The sequence below is a fragment of the Tetrao urogallus genome, assembly GCF_951394365.1.
Source record: "Tetrao urogallus genome assembly, chromosome: 4".
Lineage (NCBI taxonomy): Eukaryota > Metazoa > Chordata > Aves > Galliformes > Phasianidae > Tetrao > Tetrao urogallus.
Genome location: NC_136817.1, coordinates 38,184,567 through 38,212,080, shown reverse-complemented (window position 1 = coordinate 38,212,080; position 27,514 = coordinate 38,184,567). Strand labels below are relative to the sequence as shown.

General features: G+C 39.6%; 1 protein-coding gene across 1 annotated transcript in view; it reads left to right on the top strand.

The window, feature by feature from the left end:
* Positions 1–27,142, top strand: part of EGF (epidermal growth factor) — a gene marked incomplete at both ends in the record, with an annotated part of 50,693 nt that extends 23,551 nt beyond the window's left edge. Inside the window, 16 exons of the mRNA XM_079534289.1 lie at positions 32–157; positions 998–1,134; positions 2,280–2,428; positions 5,089–5,193; positions 6,800–7,023; positions 9,738–9,905; positions 10,713–10,862; positions 11,829–11,978; positions 12,301–12,417; positions 13,379–13,504; positions 15,038–15,157; positions 16,954–17,104; positions 18,672–18,830; positions 21,645–21,747; positions 25,410–25,512; positions 26,940–27,142. Of these exons, the coding sequence (XP_079390415.1) occupies positions 32–157; positions 998–1,134; positions 2,280–2,428; positions 5,089–5,193; positions 6,800–7,023; positions 9,738–9,905; positions 10,713–10,862; positions 11,829–11,978; positions 12,301–12,417; positions 13,379–13,504; positions 15,038–15,157; positions 16,954–17,104; positions 18,672–18,830; positions 21,645–21,747; positions 25,410–25,512; positions 26,940–27,142 (2,291 nt within the window). The remainder of the gene's footprint in view (positions 1–31; positions 158–997; positions 1,135–2,279; positions 2,429–5,088; positions 5,194–6,799; positions 7,024–9,737; positions 9,906–10,712; positions 10,863–11,828; positions 11,979–12,300; positions 12,418–13,378; positions 13,505–15,037; positions 15,158–16,953; positions 17,105–18,671; positions 18,831–21,644; positions 21,748–25,409; positions 25,513–26,939) is intronic.
* Between the last annotated feature and the right edge of the window lie 372 nt (positions 27,143–27,514).

Below are 27,514 nucleotides of genomic sequence, written 5' to 3'. Positions count from 1 at the left end.
AAAGTTAAAATTTTCCAATGCTCTGTTTAAGGTTGCACATCTCCAGATAATGGTGGCTGTAGCCAGATATGTTCTTCTTTAAGCCCATTCTCCTGGGAGTGTGCTTGCTTTCCTGGATATAGGCTTCAACGAGACAGAAAGCACTGCACTGCTATAGGTCAGTATCTTGATAAGCCTGCTTATTTCTGCCAATGAAAGAAAAAATGTTTCAGAGGCTTTTAAAGTAGGTAGCATAACTGCAGTACAATTTTGCACTAGTTCCATATTACTTTGAGCAACACTTAGAAAAATAATTTGGTTACTGTCTATCTATGTACTGGTTCTAGCACAATTAATCCTAGCCTTGCTTTTAGCTCAGTAATGAGAGTGGTCACAACGTTCTCTCAGGAAATAGTTTTAGACTGCTGAATTAACTTAATAGATGCATGAGGTTACCTCAGATGTGTGTGAGATTTAAATCCAGGCTCCAGAGGTGAGAGGCTAATAAAATAAAATACTACAAAATTCCTTCTGTCTTTCTTTGCTATGTGCTTAAGAGATTTACCTAGCAGTGGAGGTGGAACTATATCTTAATTTCTAAATGTTATATTCAGGTTTTTGCCTCTTCTTTTCTTGCTTCTTTGTTACTTATGCTTTCACACTTTCAGACCTTCCAGGGACAAAACTTTCATTGCATGCTTAGGGTTGGCCTCAGGTAATGAATATAGTTAAGTGAGAATGAAATAATTTGACCTGAAAAGATGTACATAGTTATACAGAATTGAAAAAAAAAAAAAAAAATACAAAGTATGAAAAGAAACAAATGAAGCAGTGCCCAGAATGTACTTCAGTAGTTAAGGTATTGGTGATTATATTATTAAAGCGCCAGAAAGAACACAGAGAATCAGAGCATATGCGGGAGCTGTTGTTCCCACCCACAACATCCTATGTAGTTATGTATTCTAGGGACCATTTTGTAGCTGGTAGAATTAACATATGTGCAATTCTTCTTCACCAGGCCCTCGGCCATTTCTGTTGTTTGCAAACAGCCAAGATATCCGCCGGATCAGTTTTGATGGAACAGATTATGCAAGTTTACTTGAAAGGCAGATGGGAGTAGTCTTAGCACTGGATTCTGACCCAGTGGAAAATAAGGTAAGGTATTAAAAATGAGAGGATTTTGAAGTGTTGCAAGGACAAATGGATTGGGCTCTCGTGTGCCTTAACCTTTCTGCTGTCAGTGATCCAGATTACACATTGCTCTGCGTGATGCTCTGTTGCCTGCCCAGGATTGCCACTGGCACAAGATGCCACACACAAGTTGAAGTTTCACCCTTTCCTTACTGCCTTAATATGTTTGTTGACACAGCTAATTCACAGGGAATTTGGTTTAGTGTATTTTTTTCAGAAGAGCTACATGCCGCAGTCCCTTCTAATCCGAGGAGTAATGGTAATTACTGAACAAAACTCATGAATGCTTGCTGGATTTTTTTCTTATTACAAGATATTCCTGTTGGAAAGATGAGTGTCCTCCTCATAGAGAGCAGTTTGTATGGGTGGGCACATCCCAGTGTCCTGCACTTTGCCTGCGGAGTTTAGAAGAGAAGTTCAGCTATACTTTGCTGAGTCTCCCATGGCAGATGGTCATTTTTTGGGGGATGGTGAGATTTATTTACACTCTTAGAGAGACACAGAAGGGTACTGGATGGTACAGTGAAAGCCAGTAAGGAGTTCAGTTATGTTGCTGGAAGCGTTTCAGGGACCAGATGGACAGAACTAAATAAATGGGAATGTAACCGGAGCCACATTACAGGGTGATCATTTCAGGTGCCACTGGAACATGGCTTCCTGCCATGAAACAGGGCCCTGTGTGGGAGCTCACAGTTCATCTGCATTGTACCCAATGTAAATCACCTGCTCTGGTAGCATTAAGACCCCTTTTCCAAGTGAGCAGGTAGTGACAGGATAACATGCTTCCTTTTGCTTGCTCCTGCTTTTGCTTTCTTAGCTGTGCTGCACGTGCAGCAGTTGCTTACTGCAACAACCCATAGGGTACTGAGGTGACTGTATGTAGGGCAGTTAGGATTTACTGCTAAGCACAAGCAGCCTGCAGCAGTCATCCCGGTTGAAGGACATGCGCCTTTCATTTGGTCAGGAATCACAGGTGGCCTGTGCAGATTTTTGAGAATAAGCATTCAGGGGATTTCTGAGATGAAAAAGTTCATTCAAAAGAGGAACTGGGGGAAATAAAGCAGAAAGTGCAGTGGTAACTAAATACGCCTCGTGTTATTTCTTCACAGATTTACTTTGCCCACACCGCCTTGAAGTGGATAGAACGAGCTAATCTGGATGGCTCAAATCGTGAAAAAGTTATTCATGGAGCTATAGATATACCCGAAGGCCTTGCTGTGGACTGGATTAACCGTAAATTATATTGGACAGACCGAGGGTACATGCTCTACAGTGCATTTATGTTGAAGCATGCCATAAGATATTTGGAATAAATGACTGGTGATACAGAAATAGCTGAGATATCACTCTAAATTCAGTAACGTTTCACATTCTGACTGGATAGCTGTAATCTTTGGTATATACAGTAGAAGGATCTTTAAAACTATAGTGCGGGCGGTTCATGTTCAGTCTACTATTGTATTTTTATCTTTGTCTGTCAAAGGAGCAAGGTTTTGGACTCAGCTGCAAAAAATCTAAAGCATGTACCACATATATACATTTATATGTGTGCGCACACGTGAGTATATGTATGCATATACAGTCGAATATACATATATTCACAATGCATGTTTATAAATATATTTTCATATTTTTTTCAAGCTACGGCAGGGGAGATTCAGGCTGGACATTAGGAAGTATTACTTTTCAGAAAGGGTGGTCAGGCACTGGAATGGACTGCCCAGGGAGGTGGTGGAGTCACCGAGCCTGGGGGTGTTCAAGGAAAGGCTGGATGTTGTGTTGAGGGACATGGTTTAGTGGGAGCTATTGGGAATAGGTGAACGGTTGGACTGGATGATCTTTTAGGTCTTTTCCAACCTTGGTGATTCTATGATTCTATGATTCTATATATGAGAGTATTACTGCACTGAGTACATCTCAGGATGGACTCACTACTGCTGACAGCTAAACTTATGCCCCTTAAAGCTAATGGGCAATTACTTTAAAATAATTTTCTTTGTCAATTCTCTGTTATTAAAGGGAACTGACCACTGGCAATCAGTATGACTTCATGTCTCAGCTAGTAACCAAAGTTACATGCGGAGAAAGAGAATTCATCTGTGGTAAAAAGGCGATGTCAGAACAGAGCATGCAATGATACTTTAGGAAGTATTACTTTTCAGAAAGGGTGGTCAGGCACTGGAGTGGACTGCCAAGGGAGGTGGTGGAGTCACCGAGCCTGGGGGTGTTCAAGGAAAGGCTGGATGTTGTGTTGAGGGACATGGTTTAGTGGGAGCTATTGGGAATAGGTGAATGGTTGGACTGGATGATCTCTTAGGTCTTTTCCAACCTTGGTGATTCTATAATTCTATGATGGCTTCTTAAAGAGCAGTCATGATACTCCAGCATAACCCATATTTTATTAGTCAAGAAAAGATCATTTTAAAAGTCCCAATCATGGTCACTGTCCCTGTTAGATACATTACTAGTCCAATTCCTTGATATTAGGTACAAACTTCTCTATGCAATCATACTTCCATATAAATATGACATAATTTCTTGTGAAATGGGAAACTGTGGTTCTCCATAAGACAAAATCCAAGGATGTAGCCATGAGTTTGTATTTGCTACTTCTTCCTCACTTACTGGGTTTACCCGTTTCTATTCCACATATATAGATATGTAGGTTGCTCTGAAAGTAATGGCTTGCATTTATTTCCGTGGAAACCACAACAGGTACAAAGAGCACAATAACGCTACTTCATAGAGCATATTCTCAGTTATCAGACCACTATTTTTCAACATAGTCACCACCATTAGCTACGCATTGTGGACAAGAGCCTGTATGGTATGACCATAAATATCTGCACCAGCAGATGTTTCACAAGTGCTACAAGAATGATTGCATCACTATTGAGAAAATGTTGCCTCTGCAGTCCATCTTTCATTGATCCACATAGAATGAAGTCAGAAGGTGTCAAATCTGGACTGTGTGGTGGGTGTGGCAAAGCATTTCTGCCAAAATGGACCGTGTGCTCCATGGTCTTCAAACTGCAATGAGTCCTGACATTACTGTATTGCAAGAGAAAGGTTGTCTTCTTCTCTTCTTCTGTGACACAGTTTTGCTTCATACACATTTCCACATTAGACGCCATTTTGTCAGACTGCTCCTCTGCTGCTGTCACATGGCAACAACATGGAATGGGATGGTGGTGGGAACGTTCAGTCTTTACTGCCATATTGCCAACATCCTCCTCTGATATCATGGGCCAACATAATAAAATAGGAGACATTACTTTCAGAGCAGCCCTAGTGTATATGTTTCTCCTTCTATCCTTGTGAGATATTTCTTTATGGATTGAGGAAGGCATGGAAAGTGATAGGCTTGCTTTCATGTAGAGGCTGACGTTTGTTCACCAAGATTCAGCTTCTAGCAATGAACATCTACAGTTCTATACTTCACTGCTCTAGATCATAGGAGTGACCAGAAGGACTTTCACTTCTGTCCCTATAAAATAGATAAAATGTGTAAGTTGACTGCAGTTTATGGATGGAAAATGCTACAAAATGTGCTATTTTAAAAAATTCTTTACACACTTGATAGTGTCATTCAATTAGGAGCTGTTTTTTCTCCTGACTCCTTTTAAAGTTAAGATTAATCTGTTAGCAATCATAATTCCAACTCATCATTTTCCTGAAAAAGGAGAACTTCAAGTCATCTACACAGCAGCAGCTATTTTATCATCATGTCCTGGACCAGATAATGGAACTGTAACATGAATTACTTACAGATAAAAGAACTGGACACCCCATAGCAGCAGGATTACTTATGTCTTTGCAAAGTGATTTCTTACAGTTTGAAAAAACTTAGTACATTCTGCCTGAAAAGGCAATTAGAAAGATAGAAGGGAGGACCTAACAGTGTCTTATGTGTTGCAGGAAGGCATGCATTGAAAGAAGCAATTTGAATGGAATGCAAAGAAAAATGATCATTTGGGAGGGTATCTCTCAGCCCCGAGGGATTGCCATTCACCCATTTGTGAGGTAAGGAGTGATAAACATGTTAATTGTGTAGCAGTTAGCAAGGCTTTTGAAAAATGAGCATGCCAGCCTTGCCCTTTTGGCAGACAACATCTACATTAAGCCTTACATTAGGACAGTAATTGCCTAGCAGAGTGATGTGAGCTGCAGTGATTTATGGCTGGGTTTTTGTTGTGAGTTGCAGCATGTTAATTCCTCATTTAGATTAAAGAAATTATAACCAATAAAGATATTGTATGTGGTTGAAACTACAGAGAAGTACAAGCTACTAAAATCATCCTAACTGATAATTGTTTTGTTTTTCCATATGTATTGCTGTGAAGAAGGTGTAGGTACTTTTGACATATGTGGCTTACAAAGGATTTTTTTATGGCCATGTTTCAGTTTCTCCTGAAATCTACTGTTGTGGAGGTGTGTTGGTTTAAGTACACTTTGTACCTTCTTAGATAGTGCTGAGGTGATCACAGAAACCGTGAAATTTTAGAACTATTGATGAAATTCTGACAATTTTAATCAGCAATGAAGTCCCATGGATTTCAACCTGTATACCTATAGTAAGGTGGTTTTAAAGGGATTCAGAATCCTGTTGAGTTTCTTTGTGCTAATATCCTGCTGTTTCTAAGTACTGATGCATGAAACCAAATCAGGGAGGGTGTTTTGTTAGCTTTACTGAGGAAATCTTTCCATAGAGATGGAAGATGGTAGTGGCATTATGCACAAAGCAGGTCAGTTCAGGGAGATTGCTTATCTGAAGTATCAGTAGAGGCATAAAACTTGCACAGCTTGGAGCAATAGCTACCAGGGGAAAAGGAGAAGGAAACATCACTAAACCTTGCTTTGTTGGTGGTGAGAGGAGTGAGTGTCCATAACTGTAAAGCCAATGCTGAAGAGGAATCTGAGATAGAAGAAAGACTATCAAGAACACTGATCCCTGCATTGGCTACAGCAAAACTACTTGTGTAAATAAAGCAAAGTGAATCCAGGGGTATCTCTGTAACCCTGAAAAAGGTAGCTAATGCCTTGGGCTGAGTCCAAACTTTGAAAGTAATTTCTGGGTTTAGCAGTCTCTGTTTTGAGCTGTCTTGCACTGTTCCTTGAAAAAAAAATCAGCATTCACTGTGTAACACTCAGGACTCCTGAGGGAGACCCTGAGAATTACGAAGTTATTAAAAGATGAGGCAAGATCTGTCACTGGTTTGTTTTTCTAAGACAATTTGAGGACTCTAGCTTGCTCTCCATAGGTGGTGGGTAACTTTGCATGAGTGCATTGTTACATCATTGTTTAGCCAACCAGCTGGGTAATGCATCAAGTCTTCTATTGCCTGACTTTGCTATGCCACTATCAGCACTTGTGGAAAGTGCAAAAAGCAGATTGGAGGACTAGGCTGGATAGGAGCTGTTTTGGAAGGTTTTGTGCTGACAAACGTAGCAGGGATTCAGCATTAGTTCCAGTGTAATCAGCTGGAATCTTATGTCAAGGTATAAAAGATCAGCGGCCAATATATTTGTTTGAAGCAAGCACCTTTCCTTCTACTTCTTGAAAGAACTCCACAGAGTGAATAGCAATCACTTCCTTATTGACTCCCTGTTTGTGTTTTGTTTTCTAAAGGAGATTATTCTGGACCGAAATGGGCATCCATCCCCAAATTGCCAGCTCTTCGTTAGAAGGCATAGATCGTCGGGTTATAGCCAGCATAGGTCTCGTGCATCCCAGTGGAATAACTCTTGACTACTTATCCAACAAGTTGTACTGGTGTGATGCTAAGCAGTCAGTGGTTGAGAGTGCGAATCTGGATGGTTCGGGTCGTCGAATTCTTGCACAGAATGATGTAGGTGAGGCTTTGGGGTTGATAATTACCTACTGCTTCTTGTCAGCGTGCATGTATATGTGCCTATGTGACTATGTATTGGAGATCTTGGTTGCTGGCTGTACTGTGTATCCCTTGCAACTCTGTATTGAACTTAATGGCATTACTTAATTCTCTGATCTGTCGACCGAATGACATTTATTGATCTGTTTTAACAAAAGAACACCTTTCTGACAATCTCTGCTTTTCCACATCAGCCATTTTGCATTACATAGAGACCTTTTCTGCCTTCCCCACAAAAATGAAAAGAAGGGAAAAATTAACTGCGTTTGGCTTGTTCCATGCATGGCTGTTTAGTTTAAATCAAGTCTTGCTGTATTTATTGTGCCAGTGAGTTAATATTATCATAAGCCAGAAGACAATCTTGGCCATTAAGGTCCTTGAGCAAAGAACCTGCATCTGCAGTGTTGAACACTGGAAGAATTCTAAACACACAGAAGGCGTTGAATGGAAGAATGATTTGTGCTGTATGCTGGTAGATGTTATTGCTGAGTTGCTATTGTTTGACATGCAATTGACTTTTTTTCTGGAGCAAGAAAAAAAAAAGTATTAGCAATGAGGAACTGATGTTGTACCACATTTAAAGTAAACCATGTGCTTGAAAATCTCATACATGGCAAATTAATTTCTGGAGAGGACAATTTCCTTTTGTGCTTGAAAACTCTCTGGGGACCAGATTTTTTTTTGTAGGTTTACATACAAAACATGGACAGAATGAGGACTCTTTGTTCAGCAATATGATTGGTGTGTTGAATTACTGCTGTTCTGGGCTCTGCTCTGTGAAGGCTTGTGTTCATTCTCAACCCAGCTACCCTCCAACTTGTTTGGAGGTGACAGGGTGAGATCTAGGAGGAAGCATTGTTCTGCTTGTCTGTAGGATATTAGAAACCCTGGGCAGAGTGACCTTGCCAACATTTCTTGCCCTGCTGTATATTCTGCTGTACACTCCTCCTTGCAGCTGACTTGAGAAGAAAGGCCTTAGAATCTATTGATTGTCTCACTTTCTTTTTCTGCAAGGAACAGGGCAATGTGTCTTTTGGCTGTATATCAGAAATAAGTTTTTTACAGTATGTGTAGTGAGGCACAGGTGGCCCAAAGAGGTGGTTGTGCCCCATCCCTGGAGACCATCCCTGGTCAGGCTAAACGGGCTCTGAGCACCTGATGGAGCTGCAGGTGTCCCTGTTCAGGGGAGTTGGACTAGGTGACTGTTTAGGGGTCCCTTCCCAACTCAAATGAACCTATGATTCTGTAATACTAGTGTAATACAGTGCTGCAGTAGAAATTTTTATTACAGCAGCTCCCTCTAGTGCCTCTGTACTGAGTATTCATTTAGTCTAGTTGCATGTGAAATAGGTAAGATTAGTTCTGCTCTTCTCCTAGCCCTATTTTCAGCTTTAAGTAAAACAGCTTGTAAGCACTTGCCCAAGGTAGTAAATGTCATGACCATTCATTTTCCTTATACTGTGGTTTGAGTTTTGGAAAGGCTTCTGCTTACATGTAACTATTAACTTTCTTTCTTCTTCCTGGTATCTCCATTAATGATGTTGTGTTTCTATGTTTAATCCGTAGTATCTTTACCAATGAAGAGATTAAGAAATTTCTGGTCAAAAGGAGTGTTGTTGATGGTGTAGGCTATATATCTTTAAAATGTGAATAAATGTTGAAATAGAAACGTGTAAATTTTGTGCTAGTTGCTCAAATTTCATGGAAAGAAGAGCTAAGAACAACATCCAGTGATTTTTACAACTCAGTGGGGGTGGTGAAGTGCTAGGAGAATAAAAATATACTCTATAATTTAACATTTAAAAACAATTATGAAATATCTTAGAAATTTTCTTACGTAGTATTTTTTCCAGTTTATTTGGGGTGTGTATTTAAGATATATCAACATATACTACTTCTCCAAGGATCTAATTTATCTAATTTACTTGTTTTGTTTGGCTCTGATTTTTGCTAAAACCATTACTTGTAGGGTTCTGACATTTGTTGTTGAAGCTAAACATCATCTAATTGTGGCTTACATCCAAAAATAATAACACAGAGCATAACATCTTGTGTCTAAAAGATACACCTCTCAGTGAGGCTCAGAGAGTATTCAGAATGTGGGTGAAGACCAGGAGGAAACAAATCTGATTCAGAAAGGAAGAACACCCCTCTGAGACCAGTTAGACATCCATGAAAGGTCACGATGTGTTCTTACCTTCCACTGCAAAAAATTTGTTCATGGATTATACTGAAATCAGGAGATTTCTAAATGAGTAGAAAGACTAATGGCAGTTTTCTACCACAACAGAGATACTGAAAACAGAATCGTTTTGTAAGGTTTTTATGTCTACCCTTATATGTGAAAGTGTCCTTAGGACTCTGAATTGCTGAATTCCTCTTGGGAAGTCAAACTAGGGATCTGAAGTTTTCTGGTGCAGATAGTGTTGTGCTACCAAGGGAAAATTTATGTACTGAGCTGAGTTGGGATTTCTCTTACCTGCTGTTATTCTGCTGAGAATATGAGTAACAAGTACCTGTGGTCCATCATTCATGGATACTTGGCTCTCCTCATGAGAACGTCAAATAGAGAAGCCATTATGAAGAAGTAGACTATTATGCAGATAAGATCTTGTATACTTGGTTTCTTGTGTATATTCTACAGATGTGGAAATGAGGAATCTTGTTTCTTTCTAGGCCACCCCTTTGCTGTAGCAGTGTTTGAGGATCACCTTTGGTTTTCAGACTGGGCTAGGCCATCACTAATGAGGGTCGACAAGAAGACCGGGCAAAACAGGGTACGTCTTCGAGGCAGCATGCTGAGACCCTCATCAATGGTTGTAGTTCATCCCTTGGCGAAACCAGGTATACTGCAAAAATTGAGCAGTCATTCCCTTCCAGCCTCCTCTTGATGTTCACTGATGTCGATATAATAGATGTTCTCATGTCCTTGGGGAGAGGATTATCTTCTCAGAGACAGGTCCTTTCAAGGCCTTTCGCAGTTCAACTGGCATTCATTGAAAGCATCATCTGGGCATGTGTCCAGGAATACTAACGAATTTTTTATATTTATGATCATGCCCAAGAATATATGCTCATCAACTACCACAAAGCTGCCACAGACTTGTAATTCCTATTTATTTTAGTTCACTAGCACCCCACTCACAAAAAGTAATGAACTATAACATGGAGAAAGTTTTTGTAATTTATATTAGTTTTTTGATCAAATAATTTCATTTTCTGTTCAGAACAATCTCCCTGTAAGCAGGCAAAAATGTCATGTAATTCAGTAGACCATGACTGAGAGAAGATAATCACAGGTTCCTCATGCCCTTGTAATGTTTTTTCGGGTGACGTTAGGACTCTAAAAATTAAAGAAGAGATAATAAGAAAATAATAATACAATAATAAAAGGTCACACATTGGTTAAAAAGAGAATATGTAAATCTGCTTTCCTGCCAGTGGCTCAGTGATAATGTTTATGCTTTAATATATACATCCATTTTTACCTAAAAAACAAACAAACAAACAAAAAAAAGCCAAACAACACCCATTAGAAACCTACTAGCTTTTCTGTCCTTACTGTGTTTCCTACTGCTCTAATTCTGCATGGCTAAGAGGAGATTTTCACTGAAGAAACAGCTTGTTAAGTTGCCTGGTTTTCTTCATTAGGGGCAAATCCTTGCCTTCATATGAATGGAGGCTGTGATCAGATCTGTGAAAATAATTTTGGAGTTACCCATTGCACATGCCACCCAGGATTTGGGAAAACTCGAGATGGAAAAACCTGTCAGCCTCTGAATGCTTCTAATGTGACAGCAGGTACAATCCTCTAATTCAAGAAAAAGACCCGCTTAAAGAATCTGGCAAATAACATTGAAAAACGTTCACCTTCCATTACATAATGAATGACAGCTTCTCTGAAGAATGAAAATGCACATTTTCCACTGTATGTAATATAGTTTCATGCTGCTTTTCACCTTTTCTCTCTCATTTTTTTTTTTTTATTTTTATTTTTTTGTCCCAAGGAGGCTGAATTATTCAGATTTTGTAATTTTTCGTGCATGGATTTATGGTACTTCCATATCTTTTATTAGAATGTAGTGATTAGAACTGTCAAGAAACTTCACAAGGTCCACTAGTAAAACTGGCAGCCAATTGAAATGATATGGCTCAGGTTAACAGCTTGAATATAGATACTGCAGAAAGATTAGAACATTTACACAGTACCAAAGCTTACATGAGAAAGGAAACTTCTTTACTGTATCTGTTGAGAGACCTCTGCTTTCCAGCCCTATCCTTGTACCTTGTTTTGAACTGAGACACTCTGGGTTCACAGTTGGCAGCTTTGCCCCTGCTCTCCACAGATTTGTTGTCTCCTATCTGAACATGCAACTCCTTCTGAGGGACTAATGCATCTAAGATACTTTTTCATGAATGCTTTATTCTATTTGCAAGAAACAAATAGAAGAAATTTCATTTAAGAAGCACTGGAATGTTGTCCTAGGACAATAAGGTGTAGTGTGACCACTGCAATTTTTATATTATCTGTGAAAATGATGTCTGTAGTGTTGACATAGTTGGATTCCTTGTTCTTTGTATTTGAAAAGAACACTAATAAGTGGTTTCAGTAATAATTTGAAGCCAGAAACAGGATAGTCTGTGTAGGAAATGATTTTTATTAAAAAGCAAAAATGTGATGACTGGAAAATAGAACAGTGATAGAAAATCAGACAGTTAGTTCAGTAAATGTAAATAGACTGTGTCACCTTTTTCTTTTCTTTTCAGAAACTATCTCTGTGCAGAAGGAGGCAGGTCCAATGCCAACACTAAAGACCCCCCTCCAGAGTACACAGAGCAATGCAATATTTAAGGGTACAGAAAATGGAGAAAAGAAGAAAATTGAAGTTGTTTTGATGGCTGAAATCATGATATCAGGTAGAGTCTGAAAATTGTTATCCTTCAACAACAAATAATGTCCTAAAGGAAAAAAGACTCAAGCCAAGACTGATGGTGTTCTTAACGCTCTTATGACAAGACTGGTCTATGCAATTATGCCATGTAAAACTGCTTTTTTATTTGTCTTTGTGGTGCTTTGATATGTCAACAAAACTTGATAATATTATCCAGGCCTAAATAAAGCTCAGTGGCAATCACTGTGCTTCAAACTAGGACCCTACGTTTTGTTTTTCTAATTGATTTTATTCTGCTGTAATTCCTTCTTTGATCCATACAAATATATGTATATTTTGTGCTATAGATGAAGATGACTGCGCTGCACTAGAATGTGATGCCAATGCACAGTGTGTTTTGCTGGAAGATGGTGCTGTGTGCCAGTGTTTGAAAGGATTTACCAAGAAGGGCAAATCATGCTATGGTAATGAAAAATTCCACCTTCAGGAAAAACGTAGATGTGTGTAAAGGAAGAAAAACAATTTTTTCTCCCATTGGCAGCTCTGCTGTGTGAATCATTACAGAAAGGTCACTTGTTTTGAAATGGTTGATGAGCAGAGAGCATGTGAGATGAAATGGCTGATTATCACAGCTTATTTCCCCTGAATATGAGTATTAATCCTATTAATATTAACGAGTAATAATGGAGATAATAGGAATAAAAGCCTGGAGTATTTATTTGTAAAAATTGTCCAATTATAAAAACTCAGTCCATAGACATGAGAGTTGATGTATAATTTAGAAGTACATGCTAAGAGATCTCTTAAAAGTTAGTATTCCTGACACAGTATTTATATGAAAGGACTGTTTCTGTTTTTGTCTAGTTCTAGAGAGAGGCTAATAATCAGACAATTTCCTGATTAAAGATCACTCTCTTCAAAATAAATTTTTGGACTTGCATTCCAAAAGGCATCAGAAACAGAACAAGTTACCTCTTTTTGTTCAAGCACTGAGACTCCCAGGAGTTTATGTTTATACAGAAAGGGGGGGAGGGGGGGAAAGGGAAAAAGGGAGGTGGTTTGGGTGTAAATTCTATTTTCAATGACCTGCGGTACAAATTTTTTACACTCTTTCTCCTTCAGCACCAAATTTGTCTCTGAGAAGAGGTTAAGACGGTAAGGATATAAGAATGATTTTGAATGGGATAATTCCATCCAAATAGGATTATTTTTGAAGCAAATGTTTTTTTGTGGAACATCTGGGTCTGCAGCTGAAAGCAGCTGTTTGATTTTTCAGGCTCTTTAGAGCATCCTTGGAAAATTTCATACCAAAGAAAGAACACAAAGTCCTTCTCTTTACTTCGTGTGTACAAATGACAGGTAACAGCATCATCTGAGAGATGGTTTCATGACCCACATATCCCTTCTCCCTGTTTCATCTCACAGATGTCGATGAGTGTGCTGCAAATATGGATCACTGCAATCGAAACCTGTCAGGCTGTATCAACACCGAAGGGGGCTATGTCTGCAAATGCCTGGAGGGCTACATGGGAGATGGGATCCATTGTGAAGGTATGGGAGTGCACGAGGACTGTGCTGCTTCTGGAGATTGGAGAGGGAGGAATGACCAAGAGACACTTGTAGTAATTTGGGCTAGCTCTGCATCAAGCTGTGGAGCTGTCTTGTGACCATGTTGATTGGTTCTGGTTCTTTTTGTAGAATCTGATAAGGGTGTGGATCCTAGCAGTGGCTCCCCCAGACAGTCGATGTTAATCATTTCTTGCTTTGTGATTCTTTCCTTCCTGTCTGAATTGTGGCAGCCTCAACAGCTGATCATTATGCAAAGCCTGTAGTTTTCAGTATATAGTTCAGTTCCTCTCTGTTTGCACTCTTTTTAGTAGCTACAGCAGGAGAGAAAGGATGAGTGAATTGGAGGAGAAAAATGGAGGAGAACAAGTAGAGCTTTATTGGAAATCATTGTCATGAATACAAACGAAAGCAGGTATTGAGTGTGTCATAATACTCATCAAATAATGTAATAGTTGGCTTGATAGGTATGAAGTTCAAGGTATTGACACTTAGAATCTGAATACGTTTAGAGTCTTGTTAATAATCAGACTCACTGATTCTCTCATTCATCTCTAATGCCAGGTCGCCAGTTCATTACCTACATTTCTTAATTTTTTTAATTTTACATCAAATATGAAGAAACAGGAAATTGTTTCTCCCTTCCAGTATTTGTATAGTACAGTTTAGTACTATCTGTACTAGTACAATAGTACTCTCACAGCTTTGTGAGAGTCTTAATTTCTCTTCTGTCCTTTTCTTCTTCCTTTATAGCCTAATTCAAAGCCCATTAATTATGACTTAAATCTTACATAGTTCTCCAACACAGGCAAGGGCCACTGAAAAGTTAGGATATTATTATCAGCAGGATGTAGAGATGTCAAAGATAGGATGTTGGAAAAATCTTTCTGTCCCAAAAGTCAGAAACATGTTTTTGAGAATGTTTGGAAGTGCAGTCAGATGTGACAATCTACTCTGGCTGTCCCTCACCACCTACCAGGCACATCTGCATGCAGCTGTGGGTATTCTGTGACTTAGGTGCTCAGCTAGAATCACTGTGTTATATGTCATTGTTATTAAAAATAGTCAGTTTTCTTCAAGTTAACTTCACACTGTGGCCAGATACGTTTCCATAACATTTTATAAATGTTGAGATTTTGTCTTGATGTGAATAAGACTGAAACAACTTACATTTATTGAGTTGAAATGTACTCTAAAAAGCAGAAACTGATGGCTAAGTAATTTTGCACTTTGGTTTTAGATGCCTAGTTGTATGCACAGTGCCTAGAAACCTATAAATACATCCAGAGATGGTACAAGGTGAACTCATCTTGTGTTTCATCATGTTTCTTGGAATATGAATATACTGCAACAGAGCTGGTTGCTCTTCTACCCCAATTTCTACCAAGGAAAGTGCATGGAGGGAAGGCCCCTGGCATTTTTTCTCCACCGCCAGGAGGCTGTGGTGCTGCTGCTGCCCCTTTAACTGATGCTCTGGGGGCATTTCATTCTTCTAACTGCAGACTGTTTGGCTGATAGATATTGATGAGTGCAAGATGGGGACCCACACCTGTGGAGAGAACAGAACCTGCACAAATACAGAAGGAAACTTTACTTGCTCCTGTCCTGATGATGCTTCTGGAACTGCTGTGGGTTGTGGTGAGTATTTGGAGTGAGAATTAAAATGAAATGGTCCTAACTAGGATCTGTGGTCTCAGCCAAATTGTTTACTGGGAAATTAAGGAACGACCATGTAGTGGCATACTGGGCAGCTTGTGAAACCATTAGCATTGCTTTAGGAGAGTGGGTCTGAGTTTAGCTTGGAAATATCTACATTAATATTTGGTGCTAAATTATGCTGCCTAAATGAAATGACACATCTGTCTAAAGGCCTTTGAAATCAAGAGCAGAAGTAAATGCTCCTCAGAGATTATGTTTTTGGAGTTGATTTTGGGCTGTGCTGTTCTTCAAACTGCGCGTTCTTTATCTCTGCAGGACTCCAGCACAAGAACTGCTCATAATTGAAGTCCCATTTCATTCTTCAGAATGTTAGTTTTTCAGATCCTAATTTTTCAAAGGGCTTTGAAACATTTTAGAAAATCTGGTTACCAGATTAATGAAAAGAGCAGTTCATAGTATCTGATGCTCATTTCAGTTCCTCAGTGTGACAGCTGCATTTTCTGAAAATGTGGAGCAAAGTGACACATTGGCATCCTCCGTGTCAGCCATCTTCATCAGAGTGAATTTTGCCACAGATCAAGTGACAATTTGGTAACAGAAGGGCACTGTGAGATTGTTGTAGACATTTTTCTGCAGAAAAACAGAAGGAAGTTACGGCTTTTTAAAGTAGAACATCAATCAGGATCCTCACCCCCTTTTCAGCCATTTAAGCTTTCAGTAGTTTCAAGTGTCACTCAGGAAATGATGATTTTAAATGATGTATGACTTGGAAGTAATGCCTTATAGGTCCCTCAGCTGTAAATATGATCTCCTGTCTTCATGTGTGTTAACACGCTGTTTTAAGTCTTTGCCTAGTAAGCTCTTTTAGCAGGCTGAAATTTTCTTTGCAGAATGCAGAACATATGGGATTCACTGCTATCACTTATTCCTTTCCAGTCTGGGCTCTTTGCCCTGACAGTTCTCCTGCAAATGAAATTTTAAGAAAACAAATGTCATCAAAGGTCATATTGCAATAAAACTGGTGTGAGTCATAAAATTGATCCCACAAATGTGTGGGATTAGGTATATAGCTGCTAAGCCACACTGCTGTGTAGATGTTCAGTTCTGACTTACAGATTCAGTGTAGCACTGAAGTAGGCAAAAATTTGTTCCTGTTCTATAAAAGCACCTCTGCAATATGTATTACATGCAGAGATATCAGAGCTCTCTGATAGCCAGTTGGGGTACTTGTGGAGGTGATAATCTGTGCAGTTGTGAGCAAGCTACAGAAATCTTTGAAGAATTGGGTCAGTGAAGTTCAGTGCTTCCAGTGAAGCTGTTAACTATATTTGAGATAGCTTGCACAGATGCTATCAACTGGTAGCTGCAAAGTAGAAATAGTTTGTGCAAAAATGTCCATTTGCCTGTGAAAACTTTTCAAGTTGAGATCCGTATGCACAAAGTGCACCCTTCACCTGTATGTCTGACTCTGCATAGTGGAGATTGTGGAGATTGTCTGTACCCTCAAGCTGGGTAAGAAATCATTTGATTGTGAATAATTAGGCAGCCAATAGTTTTTTGTTTTTTGTTTTTACCAGAATTATATTCACACATCTCAAAACACAGCTATCCTCTGTATGCCTGAATTTGATGTGCAAAACAAGCAAACAGATTAAAAACAATTATTTGGTTGCAATTGGAGAGTCTTACCTAATATCCTATCTTGAAGTTCTGGAACTCTTTCAGGCCACTGTAGTCAACAGCTTGATATGTCTTTGTGAAATCCTGCCTTTCAGAATCTACTTTGTCTCCTACTGTTGTCAGCAATGAGTACTCTACACGCCCTGTGCCAGGTGACTCTGTAGGATGCCCCCCCTCCTATGATTCATACTGCCTCCATGGGGGAGTGTGCAATTATGTTTCCGACCTACAAGACTATGCCTGCAAGTAAGTACAGAGCTGTATATCATCTGTGCTGATTAATGGTATCCGTGGGGCACACTTGAGCGCAGATTATGAAGTGCTTGCCCATAGATTGTCCATCGCCTGTGCTGGCTATTATCTTTAGATTCTGGTCTTTTCTATAAATACTCACTTAGTTCATACCCATTGTAATTAATAATAGGATTGGATTTGTTCCCTGAAGACTAAATTCTTTGTTCTTGAAGTGTGAAGTAAATTGTTAAATGACTTGGTGCTCACAGCCTTATGTGAAGGCAGTGCTTGCTCTCTCTCTGGTGTAGGCTTGCACCTGCCTGTTGGCCTTGCTGTTCATTTTCCACTGCCATTTGACCTCTGTACCCTCAGGAATAACTGGGGAATATATCTTTCTAGGTGTATATGTGAGAATTAAGTAGATGCTTTGTGCTGTGGGTCTGTTAAGGTCACCACGGCTGTTATAGGAGTTGCTATGACTTATGCTCATCTCTGGTGTTTGCTACAATTTTTTAGAACAAACCACAAACATTCAAAGCTCTATTTTTTTCTCCTCATTCAGTTCTGCATACTGAAACTGAAGAGTCTACAACTGCGGAACATTTAAATGGGAACTTATTTTAATTTTTTTTTAACTGTTAGGGTGTAAGAACCCACAATTCCTTATTATTTGGTACTGGAATTGGAAGACGTTAAACAAATTGTGGACTAGCTGTACTTAGCTCTGTTCTGCGGAGTTGCACTGAGCTGATTCTATACAGTGGTCACTAGATGGCAGCATTCATTCATGTAGGCTGTCAAATAGCTGAAGGAAGTCATGGAAAAACGTTATCTAGCAGAATTTTCACAAATAACTGAGTGTATTCATTAATTACTTACGTTAATATTTTGACGTGTTTCTTCACTTTCTAGTCATTTTGATATATACATTCAATTCCTCGATTAGCTATTTCATTGTGGGGCTTTTACAGTGGTAAAAATCCTCAATGTAGTAAACTAAAAGAGCCTGCAGAAGAAGCTTGTAATAAAACTAAATTATCAAGACATTTCTAACCCATATATCTTTTTCAAACATACCTCTTTTTCTTTGTTTCTGTTAGCAACTTTTCAGATTAAAAATCGATTTCTTCAACAAAATGACTTTCCAAGAGATAACAACTTCTATGATGCCAAGTTCAAAAAAAGGGGAACCTTGCTTCTGAAAAGGGTTAAACAGAAAATCCAAGGGAAACATAGATCATAAAAAAGCAGTCTGTGGAATTTTTGAAAATATGTTACTCTCTGGAATCTGAGACATATAGTCTCACTGAATAATTTGATAGAGTGCTTCTCTTATCGAGAGAAGTGCTAGATTTACATTAACATTACATTAACATTAATAGATTTACATTTAATATTGAGTTCTATGTGTTTTGGCAGACCTTCCTTTAATGTCCTCTTGTCTTTACCCCTGCTAAATTCAACAAAATATTTCCATGAGGGTTGGCAATGATAAATCAATACGCAAGGTGACTGAGGCAATAATTTGGGTTGCTTTCTTTGCTGACACTCACAGAATGCTCTTGCTTCCTTTCGGCAGCTGTGTGACAGGCTACGTTGGGGAACGGTGCCAGTTCAGCGACCTGGAGTGGTGGGAGCAGCAGCATGCCGAGAGGGTGAAGGTGCGGAACATCACCATCGCTGTGTGCATAGCAGTGCTGCTACTGCTGCTGGGGTCACTGGCCACCTACTGCTCCAGGTACTGCTTCCAAACTTGTGTTATGAGCACACCAGAGAGGGGCTGACGTGCTTGTGGCCTTCACAGGTGGCTTGTGGAGAAGAATTTGTGCTGTTCCTCAGCTGTTGGAAATCCCATAATGTCCTTGCTCCTCTCTTGCATTTCAGGAATTTGTTGTATGAATAATGCATAAAATTCTGGCATGCCCCTTCACTGCAGTACTCATGTTGATGTTAAAGACTGATGTGTGTCTGGGAGAGAAAGAATAAACCTGTTTAGGTTTGAGGAGGAGCCTTAATTTGTATTGATGAGAGATTTTCATCTTCTAAGGAAGATGACTGTATTTACGTCTTCCTTAGTTTCCCTTACGAGCTGTAGATGTCTGCAGAAGCCATGGTAGGAATTTGCTCTTCTCTGCTAAGTGTATTAGTTTTACTTCCCTTTCAGTGTAAGACTGTACCTTAATATTTCCTTGCCAGTGAGAAAAGCGCTGTGTTACCCTTCCAGAAGCCCATTTCTACAGTGATACCTGCAGCACTGAATGTGAAAGCAGTTTTCCTGGTAGTAGATGTGGGTCTAAGGCACATGTGCTCTTAAAGTACTCCCTGGCATTTTCCATGGCTGTAATGAATTGTGAAGGTTTGGGATTCTTCTGATGGCAAAGAGAATCCCTATAGTCACTATTTAAAAACCTACTCTGTTGTGAAATAAATGTCATTGGTGTCCCTTAGACTGGAAAGAATTCAGCATTTAATAAGTTTGTCTTTTTGCCATGACCTTGTCAGAAGACTGTTCTCAGAGTCTCTTGTTTAAATGTACACTTTTTATTTAACAAGTAACAGAGTAAACAAATAAAAAGCCAGACAGCAGCCAAGTCAACAGTCCCCCACTGCATGCCTACCCGCCTTTCTAATGCAGGGTTTTGTTGATTTTTTTTTTTTTTTGTGGTTTAGACTAATTTTAAAATTAGAAGCTCCAAGGCATAAAAAGTTAAGCTGCAAGAGAAGCTAGCTATGAAAGCTAATATTTTCTGCTCCTATTTAATGGTTCTCAGCATATTTAGTCCATAAAAGTAGATAAGCTGTCACATTTCTGTGTGATGGTAGCTGATGATAGAGCTCCAGATTTAAAGCTAAGTGCAGGCTGATTTGTTCTCATGACCTGGGATTCAGAAGCTAATCAGTGGAATGACACATGCAGAACAGACAAATCATTAGATTCCTGTATTTCCCATACACATCTTTTAAACTGTCATGGAAAATAGCTACAATATGGCCAATTTTAAGGTATAAAGATAATGAATATCTCTTCCCTTCCTCTCTCTCTCTTGTCATTTCTCCCTGATTTACTTTTCTTTCTTGCCAAATGCTTTTGATCAATATAACTATTTATCTCAACAACAAGTTTTCAATTACATGCTTGACTGCATTTGTACTGCAGCTATTACTAGCTTAACTAGATCAAAATGAAACTGCTGATCTGAAATCCCTGTTTAACTGGAGTCTGAAACCAATATTTGTCTTGAAATCACTATACTGCTTTTCCTACAATCTACAGTATTTTGAAATGTACCGATTAAGTCTACAGCAGTCCTATTCCTTCTTCAGTATAACGCAGAGTTCTCTTTCTAATTGGAGAAAACAATTTCCAATTTGATAACTATACAAACTGGAGGCAGAGAGTGCTGAAGTATTGTGTTGGTTTGTTCGGTGGCTGTAGCCTGCTGTAGGTGTTGCTCTTCATTTATGATTTAGGTATTCTGGATGTGTAGGATTTCAGGTTTCCTATTGTTGTTGGGAAGCAGGGAAACAATCTCTCTTCCAACCAAGAATCACAGATTTAACACCCACAGCTTGGCAGAGGTCACTCAAAGATTGGCAGAAGGCCTGGGATTAGGATTGAGAAATCCTTGGCCTGTTGCACATGCTCAGTCAACTTGATTCCACCTCCTGCTTGTGCTCACTGAGGCTGCTGTGCCTACTGAGTCCGTCTGGCATCTGTCATTCTGCAAGCTGCAAAGTGAGCCACAGCATTAGAGTGATCCTCTTGAGCAGGGCATCCTCCTCAGAACTATGCCTGTAATGCAGTGTGCTCTGCTCTGGTAAAACAGAGCAGAACTTTTACATTGCTCTTTTACAAGAGCAATGGGCTCGACTTCTGTTAGCATGATGATGTGCAATGCTGAGCAGATGCATCCAAGTGAGGTTTAAAACACACACAGCAAATTAGCTGCGGTGCCAGGAAGGTAAAATACCTTGAAACTTCTGGAATTCAAAAACATGACTTTTAATCTGATGTTGAGAAGAAAAATTGAGTATATTAGGTCACTAAGGATGTGCTGATTTGAATCTCAAGTGGTGTAAATGAGCTCTTTTTCTTCTGACCATGTCTTCTGCTTTGGAGTCTATACTGGCTTTTAATCCTGCCTTATAAGTGGTCAGTGTTGAACTGCAAAAATAGGAGTTTTTGAATGCACAGAGCTAGCCATTTGGAGATATTTGTAATCTTTTCTCAATTCAAGGCTTTACTTATAGAAAAATATAAGAAAATGAAAGGGCTGTTTAAAATTTTAAAGTCTACTTTTTTTTTGTAATGAATGAGCCTTCACAGATGGCACGTTAGAATAAGTGTTCATTCAGTTCTTTCTTTTATTTCTGTTAAGCTGTTTGTTCTAGCCTCTGTGCTGTAGTTATCACTAATACTCCTTTTCAGAGGAATGAAAGAGAAAAAAATTTATGTCTCTTCTGTAAATACCTGCAAAGTAAAGTGTGAAAGGAAGCAGCATCTGTTCCTCCCAAAGTGAAATAATTTGTTTCAGCTTTTGTTCTGTTGCAGAAGTCAAAACTTTTATAAGAAGAACCATTATGCAGAAGCGATAAGAGATGCCAGTAGCCGCGCTGACAATGAGAACGTGACACCTACTTGCAACAAGTCTCAGGTAACTATATTAATATGGAGTGAAGATGAAAGTAGGAAGGATCAAAGAGTGTTAGGGATCCACTTGAGCTTATCCATCAAATAATTCACATCTTAAATACATTAAATAGCTGCTAGAATCATCAAGTGCTTTGCTGTGAACCCTAGTTCATCTTACCTCATTGTTATCCCTCAGAGTTCACAGCTGCCTGGTTGTATTGCAACCATTAGCGGGTGTTATTGTTAGCTTTGAACACAACAGTTGGGGAACTGTGTTCTAAATTAAGGAAATGGCAATGTGATGACATGGCATATCAGAGTTATTTTCACAGGAAAGTATGCCCTCCATATAAAAGGCTTCTTGGAAGACAAGTATTGTGTGTGCTACCCGAGATGGTGAACTATATTTTGGGGGCTGATGCAATTAAATGTTGTGGTATTAGAAGGTGCTGCCTTGTAAAGAGAGCCTCCCAGGATGTTAATGGGCAATTTGGGAGGGAATATAAAATACTCATTCAGCATGTAGGTAGAAATGCCATGCTTGCACTGACGCATTTCTCTTCTCACTGGTGACAGGTGACAGGATAAGGGGAAGTGGCCTCAAGCTGTACCAGGGGAGGTTTAGTTTGGCTATCAGGAAACACTTCTTTACAGAAAATGTGGTTAAGCACTGGAATAGGCTCCCCAGAGAGGTGGTTGAGTCACCATCCCTGGATGTGTTTAAAAACATTTGGATGTGGTGCTCAGGAACATGATTTAGCAGTGGGTTGTGAGTGTAGTATGGTTAGGTTGCAGTTGGACTTGATGGTCTTTTCCAACCTGAGCAATTCTATGATTCTGTTGTCAGTTTTGAAGTTGCACCAGTGAAATCGGACCCAGGAGATCTGATCTAGGGACCTGATTTTCACTGGAGTTAAAAGGATGTTATGCTGCTGGGTGGTGGCAGTTGGAACTTGGAGTGGGCCAGGAGGACATAATTGGCATCTGTGGCTACTTCTGTGCCCAGACAGAAACTCCTCTGTCAGAACAGCATGACTTTCCCTGAGATCTTGTCCACACACATCCATCCTCTAACACTGTATAAGCTGCTGTAATGCACATAGCAGTCATATTTAGGCAGCATCACATTATCTAAGCAGCATACATTCTTCAAGTAAGTACAGTGGAAAGGACTACTGAAAGAGTTTGCTTGTGCTGGCTTGGAGATAAATTCTAGCGATGCACCTACATTTTATTGGGATAACTACGCACATTTATTTATGGTATAGATATTACTTGAAAGGATTGAAAGCCACAGTTGAAAAGTAGAAAAACTGTGCAGAGTGAACAAGATCAGAGGTGAATTTGGCTTTATGTATTTACTTACATAATAATGGATACTTTAGCTTTAAATTTAGACTTTATTTGCCTGAACCTGAAGTTTTGATTCTGCTCCCGGTCTTTCAATCCAGAAAGAGATGAGCTTGTTTTGCTCAAGGGTGTGTTTGAAGGACTGAGTATCTCAAACTATCTGTAGTGCAGAGCTGAGCGTTTTTAATCCACATGAAGAATGCCTCACATATTGTTTATTTTAAGAGTCAGGCAGGATTTGTGAGTAACCACTGAAATACTCTGTTGAGCATGTCCGAAGAGTACCGACCCTAGTTATGACATGAAGGAGTCCCTTACCTGGTCAGCCTGGGGGTTTCAAGGGCCCTTTGTTACTAGCTGCTGACCTGGCCAGCACTCTGTTCCTCCAGATAGCAGACAACAAATGTTCTGAATCTTGTGCTGCCATCATTTGTTCATGGCAGAGACAAAAAACACTGTTTGCAAAATATCTGGAGCTGGCAAAATCAGAAACATTTGTTGGGACTGAGAACAGCTTGTTGCCTGGGAGCCCTGCTCTAAGAGGCCTAAGACTCATCAGTTCTGTCCCTGCCTGCTGTTATTCTTGCAGTTATTGCTAGTGGTTGGTAACATTTTTGCTGGATATAGGACTAATTAGACAGCTAAGCAATAAACTGAATCAAATTAAACAAATCCTACCTATTAATCTATTACACACTCATGTTGAATTTCACTATGCATTCTTCTGGGAGACAACAGAATGCGTTAATAATAAAGTAATTCATTGTAAATGGCTTCTTGGAGACTGGAAGGGGAAATCACTGACCCCTTGATAATTATTGCATCTTTCACAGTAATGGATTCCTGTGGTTTTGTGCATGTGATTTTCTCTGTGGTGATGTAACGTAAGTGTTAAGCTCATTGGGGCTCCGTGCGTGCACTCACACAGGCTAGAAAATGAAGAGCTGCCAAAAAGCAGCAGGAAGTTGTCCACTTCTGCTGTTCACTTGAAGTGGTTTGTTTGGCAGATTTGTTTCAAAAAAAAAAACCCAAAACAATAACAAAAAGAGTAGTTCTAATGAAGGACTGATGAAGTTCTCTCCTTTTGTAGCCTGCAGTGCTCCTGATAATTTGTGACTCTGGAGAAGGGATGGAGTGCAAAGACATTCCTGGTGTTGCCCACTCAAGCTACAGTATTGGATGAGTTTTTAACCTGTCACACTTGTCAAATGCTAGATATCGTGATATTGAAACTATACCTACAATTCTCCCAAGCATCATTCACTTCTCTGTTTATTTTGATAGAGAAGGCTGCATTTTAGTGAGCGTATGCCTTAGGTATTTTTCTTTTAACATTTTTACTAGACATCCATGAGCCTAGATAACTCTGTCCCTGGAATATGGAAGCCTTGGTAAACTTCAGCACATTCCCAGCACATGCTATTCTGAAACTTGTAAACCTGCAAGTGTTCTATTTTGCACAGCCAAAGGAATTTTGCAAAACTGTGTGTAGCTCCTCTGGGGGGTCTGTCACATGTGACTTAGCAGCTGTAAGACCATGGATTTTATGCACACAAAAAGATGCCTAAATGGTCACACCAGCTGCAGATATGACCTAGCCACACAACTCCACCAATTTTCCACCTAAACAACTGAATCTGTCAACAGTCTTCTTGGAACATCTTATTTACAGACATTTTCTATACTTCACTAGTTCTGCTCTTTAAATACTACCCTCCCCCCCTCACTCCCCCTTTCCTATTCTTCAGTTGAGCTTCTCTCTTTCTCTCTATACTGTTCAAGCACATCACTTCCCCCTGTGTTTGTTCTTTTTCTTTTCCCTCTGGTCTTTACAGCATGCTTCATCAGAGGGTTCCATCTTCATGGTATAGCCTCACTTGTCTGCCACAGTCACTAGAGGATAATGGAATTGCACCCCCAGGTGTTGCCAAGATCTGGGAAAGGGAGGCTTGCTTCCTTCCCTGTGTCTGACAGGGTTTCCTGCTGTCTAGTTGCAGGCCTCCCTAATACTTTAAATGTGGCCCTAAATACTGTGGAGAGAGTCAGTTTTCACGTACTTTTGTTCTTGCATCTGGAAAGGCTGATTTGCAGAGCAAGAGAGCGGGCACTTTTTTACTTGACTGGGACTCACACTTTTCAAAGACCAGGGCTGTCATCAACTCCAATGTTTAATTATCTGCAGGGGAAGGGTCATCCCAGAAGCCAGTATGACCTTTTTTCCCCCTGCTGTGGTTGGAGTGTGTGGCCTTTCTAGTCTGCCTCTTGGGTTTCAGAGAACTGGTTCATTTCATATTAATTTGGGCTATGTTTTGTGCATATTGTATGTATTTGCAGTTTGCGGTTGTCAAGGAGTGTAGCAGTTCTCTGGAGACTAAAGTGGTTGATCTAATTGAGTGTGAGACAGCAGACCCTCATCCTGCCTGTCCTTCGCAATATGGTGAGTAGGCTTTTCTTCTTTATTACATCTTTCCTTACCTTTGTGCCAGCAGGAGCAGTAGCTGGTGAAGGAGACAGAGAAATCAAATGATACCACTGCCTTGTTCAAAGCATGCTGGGCAGAAATGATGTTTGCATTGTTGTGAAATCACTTGGTCCTCTGCTTTGCAAGTTATACATCAGGAATTATACTGTAACTGTTCTTTCACACATAAGAAACCAGATGCTTCTCATGATAGTAATAACATCACATCATATTTTTATGTTTACGTAAAATTTCATGGGTTTGCTTCATAGCGGTGAGTTATCCAAATCACATTGATGGCGAATGCATAGCATTAGAAAGATATGCTTTGACAGTCCTGATTCATTCCAGCAAGATAACTGACAGGGTGTGAAGAGTCCAGAAACCTCTCGTGCTGGAGCAGCAACTGCAGTTTTGCTTTTCTGTATTAAACAAGATGTTTGACTGCCTGAGGAAAGCTTGGTGTTTAAAAAAAGATGAGATGAATGAAGGAGATATTCCTCCCATCACTGCTGCAAAAGGTGGCACAGGAGCACACAGCAGGCATTCTTGGCCCACAGGTTACCAGCTGGATTGCTCTGAGTTTAAAAAACCTTGCACTGTAGAATCAACTGGATCTCCTAATTGCTTATGTGGTGAAAACTGATGGGGAAAGGTGGATGTCCTTAAGTATTTGTCTTATATATCATACTTACTTCAGGTCCACCAGCCATTTTGAAATATGCAAACACAAATATTTGAGGATACTTAAATGGGCAAGCATCTTGTAAGATCTTCATAACTGTGCATCCTGTCCTCAGATATATTTTAGGAAGTCAATTTATTCATCAGGAAAAAAATATGCCTCACATTTACTTGGTTAGACTAGTATCTTGAATATGTGTAGAACCATGTTGTCCAGAGAAGGAAGCCTGATGTTTCCCATTAGGAGACTCTGTTCTCACTTACATTTTCATCAGATGCAGCTTTTGGAACAGAAATTTCACATGACAGGTGTCTGAAAACATTAAGAAAAGTGGTTCAACCACTTCAGAGACTGATAAATAATCTGATGCCTTTTTTTTTAAGGCATTAAAGAAAGTTATTCCCTGTGTCACTGAATGATTCTAAGACCTTTAGACTTTGGAGTGGGGTGGTCTTCCTGTCACAGGCATATCTTTCCTGGTCTTACATGTTAGAATAGAAAAATATGAGATTTGCCTAGGGCACATCACTTATTAAAATCTCAGTCAAGTTATTGAGTTTTTCTCTTTTTTGTTCCTTTTTCTATCAGTTGTTTTTCTAATTTTTTTTTTTTTTTTTTTTTTTGTAAATTTCTGCTGAGCTACTATTAACTGTATTTTAGCCTAGGTGCTGTGAAGCGTCCTAAAGAGCTTTCAGTAACATATATCCATTTTGTTCAGTGGAACAGCCTATTACATATGACAAAGTGGCAGAGACTTTGGTGGAAGAGAAGAAAGAGCAAGGCTGCCTGGAAGATGTTCCCAGCACAGACAAATTTCTTGAACCCACAGTAGAAGAGAAGAGCCTTTCCCAGGATGTCTGGAGAGCCCATCCCAAGCCCTGCCAGCCTGCCCCAGCCAGCCTGCTGATGCAGCCGGACTAGGAGAAGTCTGAGTTGAGTAGAAAAAAGAAGAAGCCATTGGAAAATGGAAACAGGAAACACTGAAACAGCCTGCATAGTTGTTTTTTTTTTTTCCTGTGCACTAGAGAACTGACCAACCAACAATGGCACAAACAAAAATGGAACAGAGAAGTTGTTACCAGTCCTTCCCTGTTATCTCCACTTGGAAGAATTACTGTGAGCAATACATTAGCAACAAATACTCTACAAGTATCATTTTTAGGGTCAACACTGCAAATTTCATTAAATTGGCAGCTAAAAGGACACTGAGAGAAAACAGACTAGTGGGTGGTTTCCTAGAGATGAAAATTTTGTAATGGAGATTCATGCGAGAGACAGTCTTTATGTGCACAG